At 38.0% G+C, this 12,603-nt stretch overlaps 1 protein-coding gene across 7 annotated transcripts in view; it reads left to right on the top strand.

The window, feature by feature from the left end:
• The window catches only part of SORBS2 (sorbin and SH3 domain containing 2), a 220,478-nt gene that overhangs the window by 155,280 nt on the left and 52,595 nt on the right, over positions 1–12,603 (top strand). For 6 of the 7 annotated variants that reach the window (XM_056114283.1, XM_056114284.1, XM_056114288.1 and 3 more), the window contains 5 exons: positions 198–370; positions 5,092–5,158; positions 5,781–5,825; positions 9,170–9,359; positions 11,890–12,004. In XM_056114283.1, coding sequence (XP_055970258.1) covers positions 198–370; positions 5,092–5,158; positions 5,781–5,825; positions 9,170–9,359; positions 11,890–12,004 — 590 coding nt within the window. The remainder of the gene's footprint in view (positions 1–197; positions 371–5,091; positions 5,159–5,780; positions 5,826–9,169; positions 9,360–11,889; positions 12,005–12,603) is intronic. The other variant, XM_056114287.1, reaches the window with a different exon arrangement.

The raw sequence follows: 12,603 nt of genomic DNA, 5'->3' as shown, positions 1-12,603 counted from the left end.
ATCCTTTGTTATGAAAATATGAGGATTTTGTTAGACAATATCCACCTACATGCTAACAGTGATTGGGTCAGATATCTTAAAAGAGGTCATGATGGGAAGAGAGACTGTACAAGATAGTTGGCAGGAATACACACGAGATGCCATTAATTTATGATTCCTGATGCATTCAATAGATTTCATCAAATGCTCTCCAACAGATTCCACAGACACCTATCCGCAGCACACACAGTCTCTGGATGGCACCCTGGCCAGCTCAATACCGCTGTACAGATCCTCAGAAGAAGAGAAGAGAGTGACGGTCATCAAGGCCCCACATTACCCGGGGATCGGGCCAGTGGATGAGTCCGGAATCCCCACAGCAATTAGAACGGTAGGAAATGCCAGATGCATGCGCGTCACTCCAGGACTGTGCCCAGCCACTACAAAGGGTGGATTGTGGATAGCTTTGTGCATTCCTGTGGTCTTATATAACGAGGAATGCGCCTTCAGACTTCTCATGAATATTATGCCGTGTGCAGTAAAGTAAGGGCACTGTACTTTGAAGATAAATTGCAGTTTTTCCATTTTAACTGTTAATCATGAAAAATACAGTCTTGTTCAATGATTAGTAGCATGTTTTGTTTTTGTTCTCTTTTAATACTGCTCTTTTTCACGTATTGTTCTTTTTTAATACACAATATATATGTGTATACATATAAAGAAGGGTTAGGGTCAGAGAGAGGAAAGAGAAAGGAGAGCATTGAATTCTCTCTCTGCATTGAACTCCCAGGAGCAACGCAAGTAAACCCGTGGCTTGTTTCTTGAATTGGATGTGTGTTCACACCAGGAGATTGAGAGCTGTGAATTGGGAGCTGGGAGGCGAGATGATTGGAGGGAAGGGAGTTAATGTCATGGAAAGGGAAGTAGGAAAAAATGGTGTGGAGAAAAATACACATTTTAGGTGTCCCTCTTCAGCTGGCCTGCTGAGAGCTCTCTGGGGATGATAAGTGAAAGTGTTTGGATTTTTTTTTATTAGTCTTTAAGCTCTGCCAAAGCATTTCTGAGTATGTCAGGGCAGCCCCTTCTGGCAGAGCTCAGTAGTAGCAGAGGCGGCTGTGGAGAGCTTGAGCAGGCAACAGCTTGCGACCAAGTCAGAGGGTTTGGACTAGCCTGCGTGAGGCAAGGAAGACGGAGCACCAGCATGAGAGCTGCAAGACCTTTGCAGGTGAAATTGGGGGGTGGTGTAAGAATGGGGCTCGGGCTGATATGCTTTGCCTGTAACGTGCACGTATTTGGCTGGGGTGTTGCCAAGAGCTGATTCCTTGGAGTGCCAGCCTAGGGATTGAAGAAAAGAGGAAAAGAGTGGGAAAGACAGAGAAGAGAGAGCAATGGTAAGCTTGGAAACTGGGAAAGAAAAGATGATGGAATGGTTGGAGGGCTCGTCTCCTCTTGGTTTGTATTTATGATGGGGGCTTGCTTGTGCTGTACTCAGAGAGAAGTTAAAAATTAGTCATTCCAAAGATCCGTTATAACTGGAAGTCAGAAAGTAAAGCGGTTGCTGGGTTTTTAGACTTGTTAGATTCTGGAAACACTTAATGTGACTCTAAAAGACTAAAAAAACTTTTGTTGGAGGTATATTTAGATGACTTTAGTATTTAAGTGACAGCAGAAGCTGGGGACTATGACTAATGGTCTTAATTTTATGACAATGACATGTTCTGCTGGTGGTGTTTTGCCATTTATTTCCCTTCGAAGATTTTAAAATGGTTAAATAATCTCTTCTTCTAATAATCTAGGGATGCAGTGTCAGACAGTATGATGTCATTGGTTGTGTTTAACAGACCTTTAAAGAGTGAGACTTTCACTAATTAGGAGATCCCTGCTTCTTGGTAGCTATCGATTTTTTCTAAAAACAATTTTTCTGGGAGCTCCTGGGTGTTTTGAAATCAATGAATGATATATTCAAATGGGTCTTTTTTTCTAAAGAAAAAAAAAACACACTGAGATGTTGTGGATAGTCAGTACAATCAAGTAGTAGGAAAATGTTATATTCTTATCTAGAGTCAGGTCAAAAACATGTTTAGATATGCATAAGGAAACACATACTAGATATCAAGAGCTAGTTTCCCTCTTACAAAAGGAAAATAAATACAAGTGGTTAAAAAGTTCCTTATACAAAACCATCACTTTTATGTATAATCTTGCTTTTATTCAGACTTTTAAGACTTTACAAAGAAGGTCCAGGTCTGGGAATACTGCTCTGATTCACATTTCTAATGTGTTGGCCTTGAAGAGCACATCCCCAAGTATAGCTGTGTTTATAAATGTTGAGTCAGGCTGTCTCTGAGCTGCAGCAGGCCAAGAATCTCCAGGGTTGTTTTTCTCTCTCATCGGTGTAGAAAGTAATGAGCATCAGACTCGAATTGCTTCACGCAGGCTTCCTGCTCAGCATACGCTCCAAAGACACCACTGTCTCAATGGATCATGTTGGAGTACCATTTCAGACAACCGGCTTACACAGAAGGAACAGAATTTTGTAAAGTAACCTGGAAATTCTAGAAAGCCAAGAATCAACAAATGTACCTTTGAGTGATTTGGAGGAAGGGAAACAGGTCCCCAGCCTGCCTCTGTCACGTGACCTGGGATGCCTGCATTCGTCTTTTACTGCCATTCTGAACAATAACAACAACATTCGCCAGGGCTCCAATCCCTTGAGGTTGTGTAATTAAGGCCAGCTAGTTAAGTGAAATACAAGAGTCTTTTCTTTCAGTTCGAATATTATACCATTTGAGTGTTTTCAAAGCTAGAAAAGGGCAAAATTTGAACAGCGTAACTCGACACTGCTGTGTAAAAAAAAGTGTCTTGTCCGTCCTTGGCTATCACTGCACATATCGACTTCATTTTGATCTTTTAGAAACTTCAGAAAGGTAAAAAATCAGGTGTACTCAATCAAGATTATAGAAATACCCAAATGGGAAATTACTAGTAGTTATTCTTTGTGCAAAATAATTTTGAAGGCCACACCTAAAAGTAAACTGACTTCATCTAGCCATAACAATCTCCATGATGACATTTATAAAAGGAACTATAAATGCTTGGCTTACTTCTTTTAGAAAGGGACATAGAGTTTTAGTATTCCCTCTTTCCAGTTTTATATTCCCCTTTGCCAACTCACTGGGCACTTGCTGGCATCTCTGCAAACACCATATAAAGCTAGCAGATGGCACAACCAAGTTCCTGCCTCGTATGTGCCCTCTGGCAAGTGAAGAAAAAAAATCCTGTCTGTCAAGATACATTGCCATATACAGTGATATAACTAACTTATTAGGGTTCCTTGTTCCCATTGGTTGTGTCCCAGGTATGATTGAAAACCATTTGTACAAACTTAGGTATTATTTTCTTTTGTGAAATACAGTAAAAGAAATGAAAGATTAATATAAGAAAAATGTGCCTTTTATGACAATAAATATCCTTCAAGGACAGAGACTCAACTTCTTTGTTTAAATCAACATATACTAATTGGATTCCTTCTTTATTAATGTACCCCTTCCCATCTGCCACTCCATTTTTTTATTGCACAAAGAATTAATGAAAAGATAATGATTCACAGCACAGTCACGTAGTCCTTAATGTTAATTACTTTTGTGCTGATCTCAAGAATTATATATTCTTAGAGATTAAAATAAATTCAGAGATAGTGTTTATATGCAGGGGGAATATGCAATAGCCGTGTTTCTAAGAAGAAAGTTAGAATAGAAACTCAACCAGTGCTCAGTCTAACAAGTATAAGGATTTTTCTGTGGCCTCCTTAACCTAATATTCTATAATCGAGAGAAATATTTCAGATAATAGATATACTTACCTACTACAGGAAAAATAATCATAATTTTCCCAAGAAGCTCCACAAATGGTTAGATGAGCTAACCATCTTGCCAAACAAAATCTTTGCTTTTGATTATATAAGTACATGTCTACTTACAGATAGAGTTCTATCTGCATCCTAAGTTGATTTTATTACATTGTATGCCTTTTAACGTACATTGTATCAATCAATTTCTATAGTCATTCTATGTTAGACATTAGATAATTTTATTTTAGAGAGGAGAAAATGGAAATTCTAAAAGGTGACCTAACTTGCCCAAATTCATATCAGGATTAGACTCAAAAGGAACCAGGTCTTGAATACTGGTTGATCTCACACTAATTTCTTCTCTTCACAACAGCCCACTATTTCTATCATATCAAAAACAAGCATATGGAGCTTGGGCTTTTAATGAACTTACAGTTAGAAAAAGAAAATGCTGCATATATTTTACAATTACATTAAGAAAATATGTTTCAAGACTTCCAAAACATGGTTTATGGCTTGAACCATGAGGTCATGAGTTCAAACCCTGGTGCTGCCTCCTGCAGCTGCCAAGGTGAACCTGACAGTCTGCTTTTTCATATACTGGCATGATCCTGATATTCTGGGCCGTTGGAATCACAACAAGCAAGGGTAAAGCAAAATCAGAAAAGTGCTTACAAACAATGTCTACATTTTAAGATTTACTTGAGGACTATGAATCACTTATTACCTTCATTGTTTTAGCAACATAAACTAGTAAATATCAAATTTTTACTTATCTACAAGTTGTCTGAGCAGAACACAGTTTGTGTTCTGCCAAATGTGTACCCTAGTTCATTCTAAAAAAATATCTTGAACAAATTACTCTTGAAAAAGTTAAGCATAATGATTATTGTCACAAAAAGGAGTTAAGGCAACTAGTACAGCACTTGACAGTTTTTCAGTAAATGTTTTACAAATATGCTTGTGAACAAATTAGTTCTATAGTACTCTTTTTATAATAGTAATTTGGGAAGAACGAATAAAACCCCAACATATAAAAATGTTTAAATTCAGCCTAAATGCAAACAAAGAGTGATACCTTTATAAAATACTTGCATCAGTAGAGAAATCTTTGATATCCTCATCTAGAAATAGATTCAGCAATTCATAGCACAAAACAGAAATCCACTATGTTAAAAGGTCAAGTAGAGAGAGAGAAAAAAATGGATAAACTATATTCTTTTGGAACAGATTGCTAACCACTGGGTCATCTTTTTTCACAGACGGTTGACCGACCGAAGGACTGGTACAAGACAATGTTTAAGCAAATTCACATGGTTCATAAGCCGGGTGTGTATGCTGTTCTGTTTTCTGATTCGATCTTTGTGGGCAGGAGGACACATACTCATATTTCATATTGTTTTGTTCAGTGCCAAGACTTTAGCTAATTTAATGGCCCTCATACTTTGTTTCCACCATTCCTCCTTGTTCTCTTGTCACCCCTTACGTCACAGTCCTCTGTGCTCCTGCCACACCCCAGAGCTGCCACAGAAATAACCATTAGAGGTGATCCCCAGAGGAGCACCAGGTGTTAGGGGCCTCTCCCCTCTAAGTCTTGTCTACTTAAACGGACCCTTTAGGCCCAGTTCTCTCCCAACTCCTTAGCAGAGTGAGTAGCTGTGGGTCTCTGAGTTGTCAGATCTTTAAAACACTAACTGAAGGGAAATTTAGGAAAGTCTGCCTGGAGCAGAGAGGGTTAGAACAAACTTGTATGTTGTGGAGTGGGTCCGAGCAGAGAGAACACAATCAAGAGAAGACCAGTGGGTAAAAGCCCTAGCAAAAAACAAGCAGTATTAAAAATGGCACAATGGGCATGCCTAAGAAACTTCTTTTGGAACATTTTCTGTTGTTTCTCTGAAGTTCTGCTGTGACCGGATCTGTATTATCTTAATAATTATGTTTCATTTTCTAGATGATGACTCTGACATGTATAATACTCCTTATACATATAATGCAGGTAGGATGCGTTTCCTTGCTTGCAATGACTAAGCTCTGCCACGTTTGGAAGAATTTCACAATCTCTTTTTGATCACTCTGCTCACTGGGTTTTTGGATCGTTCTTTTCTTTTGTTGGGGCATGCATAACAAAATGATGGCTCTTTTCTCATGGAAATGAGGACTAATACTTTTCTGTCTTCTCAATTCCCACTGTGAGTGTATTTGCCACTTCAGGAATATTTAACTAACAACATGATGAAAGAACATATTGTAATGGGGAATAAAATAAGGTGAAGATCCCCTCCAATCAGGAGAGAGAAAGAGAGAAATTAGGATTGCTTGATGTTTTTCAGACACACGAAACAAAAAACTGAAACAGTACAGTTTGTGACCTGGTCCATGTCTGCTCCAAAATGCAGCTGCTCCTTGGGAGGGTTTTAAAAAATTCCTCTTTGCTGACCCACTTTTCTCAGAGTTGCTAGTGATAATGGTGAAACTTCCATTTGAAGCATTTCCACATGCTATCAGGCGTATTTCCACTTGCACTGGTATCTAGTGATGTGACTTTGACTTCAGAGAGTGAGGAACGCCCACTAGCCACATCCAGTCCTTGCATTCTCCTCTATGTCACCTTGGGGGTCCCACAAAAAATTCTGTCACATCAAGCTGGTAAGTGGTTCAGAGTTGGATCCCAGGCTTGGTCTGTTTTTCCAGCAGCTGCAGCCTCACTGGAGGACTTTTCCTGCGAGCCTGGCCTCTGACCTGTGGGAGGTTCTCTACTCCTTGAAACCCAAGCACCAGTGCTCACACCCTTTAAAAATGTTAGGGATTCTGCTCAAGTTTCCAGAAATGGAGGGGTGGGGGAAAGAAGGACTGGGTGAGTTTAGCAAGATGCAAAACCTCTGACTTCTGGCCCTCTTCCTCTAGGAGAGAGTTGAGGCCACCTAGGATGCTTGCCTCTCCTATATTACTAATCTCAGTGACTCCAACCTCCCTTCTGTGTTTAGCTTGAAAGGGAAAGTCCACCTGTGGAATCCAGGCAAAGTCATCCCTTGTCTCTTTTTTTTAGTTGGAATTGTAATTTCAGAAAAAGCAAATGAGTAGACAGATTTAGTTCAAGGGCTGGGGGCCTGGAAAGTTCAGAGTGGTCTAAATGTTTTGCATCTTAAAGCTTATGTCAATTTGTAAATAATTACATGGAACAGTAGTTGCATAAAATCTTGCAGGAGCTTTAGAGTTTCGGAATCTAATCAGAAGATAGAGAAACTGTAACTAATCTCTTCCTTTTCACTGACACAACATCTGTAGTTCTATGTCTACACCTGGCTCATGCACTCAGGAATTACTCCTGGTGGTGCTCGGGGGACCATATGGGATGCTGGGAATCGAACCCGGGTCGGCTGCGTGCAAGGCAAACGCTCTACCCGATGTGCTATTGCTCCAGTCCTTTGTTCTGCCTTTTTGACCCCAAGACATCTCTGCTACCCTCTACTCTAAACAAAACCTATATATCCACACACACACATACACACATCATATATATCCCTGCCAGTTCAAAAATATCTTCTCTGAACAATTGTCATCTTCTAAAATTCTTTAATTCTCATATGCGTTTCCTCATTTTACCTTTGTTATCATAACCAGTTCTTTTTTTTTTAGACTTACAAATTTTTGTGCTTGGGTTTCAGTTATACAATGATCAAGTACCCATCCCTCCACCAGTGCCCATCCTCCACCACCATAGGTCCCAGCATTCCACCCACCCCCCGTCCCCCCAAACCCACCCTGCCTCTGTGGCAGGGCATTCCCTTTTGTTCTCTCTCTCTTATTGGGTGTTGTGGTTTGCAAAAGAGGCAATGGGTGACAATCATGTTTAGTCTATAGTCTACTTTCCGCATGCTTCTCCCATCCTGGGAGGATCCTCCCAACACCTTTATTTGGTGTTCCCTTCTCTGTCTGAGCTCCCTTTTCCCCTAGCTTGTATGGTTGGCCTCCAAGCCATGGAGTAAAATTCCTGGTACTAATCTAGGCCATTCTTGGGTATTAGTCTCCTATTTTGTTACTTTGTGTTCCCCAGATGAATGCAGTCTTTCTATGTCTATCCCTTTCTTTCTGAGTCATTTCGCTTAACATGATACTTTCCATGTAGTACCACTTGTATGTAAATTTCGTGACTTGTCTTTTCTAACAGCTACATAGTACTCCATTGTGTAAATGTACCAAAGTTTCTTTAACCAGTCATCTGTTCTCGGGCACTCAGGTTTTTTCCAGATTCTGGCTATTGTAAACAGTGCTGCATTGAACAAACAATTGCAGATGTCACTTCGACTATACTTTTTTGCCTCTCTGGGATATATTCCCAGGAGTGGTATTGCTGGATCAAATGGGAGCTCAATTTCTAATTTTTGGAGAATCGTCCATACTGTTGTCCAGAAGGGCTGAACCAGTGGACATTCCCACCAACAGTGAAGGAGGGTCCCTTTCTCACCACATCTGCCAGCACCAGTTGCTTTTGTTCTTGTGGATGTGGGCCAGTCTCTGTGGTGTGAACTGATATCTCATTGTTGTTTTGATCTGCATCTCTCTGATGATTTTTAATCATAATTCTTTTTATATCTCATTTCTCTACATGTGCTCTAAGATTATTGAGACTTTGTTTCCTTAAACTTTGCACAGCATATATATATACATACCTATGTGTGTATATATACATGTATATATATCACTGTATATATATATACATATATCTGTATAACTCAATATTTTGTTTAACCATAATCAACATGTCAATTATTTTATGTAAATAAGAGCTTTTAAAATAACTAAGATATTTGTAAACAGTTCTGTTAGGGACTTTGAAACTTCCTCTGAAATCTTAACTATGTTATTAGTTTATATTATCCAGGAGAAAATATGCTGAATACCTGTAAGTTTATTTCTGATATCAATCTAAATTATTACTAATTCCAAAATAATCAATGGGGATATACTGCAATCAATGCATGTGTACATAATACATAATAACAAGTTAAATATATTAATAATGATCAGAAAATTAATAATTTCAATAAATTATAAGGACCATGCTAGGCAATGCATGCATTACAAAAATGCTTTTTATTTGGAGCGGGAGATTAAGCCACATCCTACAGTAATTGGCACAATTGCAAGTTTTGTGCTTTGGAAAGTGCTCCAGTTAGTGCTCAAATGACCAGGTGGTGCTAGAGATTGAACCACGTTCTGTCCCATGCAAGACCGGGACTCTTTTGGCGACATCAAGTGGGCACTATGTGGGTCACACATAACTCAATATAATTTTAAAATATTATTTGCCTCTGTTTTATTTGTGTTGTTTCTTGATAGGCCTGTATAACTCACCCTACAGTGCCCAGTCACATCCAGCAGCAAAGACTCAGACCTACAGACCTCTCTCCAAAAGCCAATCGGATAATGGCACTGATGTCTTTAAGGATGCCTCTTCTCCAGTTCCTCCCCCACATGTCCCTCCACCGGTTCCTTCACTGCGACCCAGAGATCGGTCTTCAACAGAAAAGTAAGACATTTCCCCCCAAACGATCCTATATTTAGCCTAAGATTTAAAAATAAAGCAACATGCCATTCAGTAGGAGAATCTGTGCTTACTTTACCAAGTTGTATATCAGATTTTACTACAAGCATCATGTAGACGCCTTCTATTGAGACTGTAGCAAACCCTCTCACAAGATTGTTCATAAAATCATAGTGACCTGAGATAGACCTGAAGTAGGGGGTGTACAGTCTCGTATCTTTGTTGTTACTGTTTGGTGCCACACCCAGATGTACTTAAGCCGTACTTTGGCTCTGTGCAAGGAGCTCACTCCTGAGGGTACCAGTAGCCATATGCAGTGCCAGGAATGAATTCAGGGTTGACTGCATGCAAGACAAGTGTCTTACCTGCTGTACTATATTCCTAATCCCATTTACTTTTTTGATTAATATATACATACAAGAAGAAAATGAAGTAGAAATAACAGGTCAGAGATGCAATGCTCTTAATTTTGTTTCTCCAGATATGAAATGTTATGCCTATTAATAATTTAAAATTTCCCTCTTATTTTAAAAATATATAGTTTTAAAAACAAGAATGATTATTTATAAATCATAAACAAGGCTTCTGTGACTCATTTCTACCAAGTTTTTGAGGTGATATTAATTTTTATTTTCCCACTGAAATAATTTTATGGAAACTATTCATATGTAAATTAAAATGTATAAAAACTTTCATTGGCACAATTTTAATTAGAATTATGACTAATAAATTATATTTATAGGTAATCTTAATTGAGAGATCACTCTGAGGTCAGAACTAGACTAAGCATTTTTTTCTGTATGATATTTAATCCTGAAAACAACTCAGTGAGACATGTTCTATTTTAAATCCATTTTAAAAAGAAAGAAACCATGGTATAGAAAATTAAAGTAACATGCTAGGTCATGCAGCTGGTATGTTCAAGCCAGGAGTCAAAACCTTATCTGAGTAAACCCAAAGCTCATACCACGCTATCAACTAATGCATAAGAACATAAAATTATTTGGTGTGAAGGTTAGTTATTAACTACCCATGTATTATACCCATCACATAAATATGTTTCCATTGAGAGTAACTAATTATAATGTAGGATATAGGATACCATGAAAATAGAGACATCAAATGTGACAAAGTTCTTTTTTCACTACCAATTCCTTCCTGATAAATTATGTTTAGAAAGTATAAAGTATTATTTGAGTATTATTATGAAGTATTATGAAGTATAATTTGATAAATAATTGTCTACACATGAATAGCATCTCTTCCACTCCAGAAAACAAATACAAAATTAAGACGTACTGTATTATTTGGTCAACATGTTTAGTAGAAATCAGATTTCATTGAGAAATACGATGATATCTTGAAATTTTCTAGATTATTTTCATATATGTCATCTCAAAGTACCTCTATCAAATATCACCCATTGCTTTGCTTTAATGTCAGGACTTGCCCCTAATTTTCCTGTCTCCGAGAGCACTTCTATTTCCAATATGCTATAAATTGGAAATAGAAAATAAATCAGAATTTTATTCCATTTTATGGGATTAGAATTGCTTCAGTCTATAATTGCAAAAATCCTCCCCAATGAAGTATCCAAAATATGTGGGTACTTTGCTCCAAAATATCTGGGTGTTATGCCCTAGATTTCTAGAAAACCTTTCTTTAGTCTCTCTTTAACAGTCTCGGGAAGGAAATATTTCAGGATAAAGAACAAATTTCAAGGTCTCCTGTGTAGTGAAAAAAATACCTGACTAGTTTTTTAAGAACAATACCATGGGGAGATCTCCAGTGCATGGAGCTTGTTCTTACAGATGAAAACCCAAGTGATATGTGCATGCTTTCCTCAGCTCAAGTCTGTTGCCACTTACAAGATAAACAAGATCAAACTTGGCGAGTGCATTGCTCCTTGTCACTTTGAATCAAGGTGCCCGGCCGTAGAGCAGAGCATAAACCTCCACAACTTCATGGAGTATAACTGCCATGAAACACTAGCTCACACAGCTGCCATCTGTCACCCAGTGATATGAAAGCAGTTTATTAACCATATATCGACAAATTTTTGTACAAGTCATTAAGCCTATAGAATAATAGTCATGTGAAAAACTAAAACTACAAGGAAATATGAAATTTTAAAAGTAGTTCTTTAAATTATTTAGTAAACAATTAATCAATCAATCACAACCATCCTGTTATTCATCGATTGCCTCGAGCAGGCCCCAGTAACGTCTCCTTCGTCCTAGCCCTGAGATTTTTTTTAAAAGTGCCATATTCAAAGCTCTTTCAGAGTTAGGAGAATGAGACCCTATATTGTTACTGGTATTTGGCATATTGGGTACGCCACGGAGAGTTTGCCAGACTCTGCCGTGTGTTTATTTAGTAAACCAAGCGAAAAATATATTTTGCTGAGAAATTTAAAAGCCATACTAACAGTATTTCTTAAACAGAAAGTGAACGATTTTCTACAATTGCCTTAAACATAGATAATTTTTAATATGTAATTTTCTGCTTATCACAGGCATGATTGGGATCCTCCAGACAGAAAAGTGGATACAAGAAAATTTCGTTCTGAGCCGAGGAGTATTTTTGAGTATGAACCTGGGAAGTCATCAATTCTGCAACATGAGAGACCAGTAAGCACTTGCTATTAAACAGAATACCTCTTCTCTAGGCTTCCTGGGTTCCCAACTAAACCTGAATTTTATACAGCATAGCCATTTTTTGTCACAAAGATATTTTTCTATTTGGCATATTTTTAGAAATCATGTTTATTTTGGAGCATGATCTTAGAATTGAAAATGTATCCGTTTTGTATATTATCCCTTCCAACCAAATATAGGACACCTTTGCATTTAATCATAGTTGTTGCCTAATCATGGGCCTGAATGTAGTTCAGAATAGAACTGCACTCACAAATGCAACACTGAATTGCCCATGATAATAGTCATTCATTGATCTCTCCTGTGCAAATAGACACGGGCAGTATTATTCCTTGGTTTCTATGTTGGTGTCTTAATGTTTCTTTAGTTTAAGGGGAAATTCACCAAATGTCTTTGTAAATAACAGTTGTTTTAATTGATTCTTATTAAATCTCTCTCAGGTTACCAAGCCTCAAGCTTCCTGATTGATTATCAGTCTATGGATGAAGATTATATTTAACTTTTCTGTATTTTTTCAATTGTTTAAGTAGATGCAAGCTAAAAAAAACACACACACATTATAACCACTTGCT

This window comes from Sorex fumeus, unplaced genomic scaffold (assembly GCF_029834395.1).
Source record: "Sorex fumeus unplaced genomic scaffold, SorFum_2.1 ptg000024l, whole genome shotgun sequence".
NCBI lineage: Eukaryota > Metazoa > Chordata > Mammalia > Eulipotyphla > Soricidae > Sorex > Sorex fumeus.
This window is presented reverse-complemented; position numbering and strand designations above follow the sequence as displayed.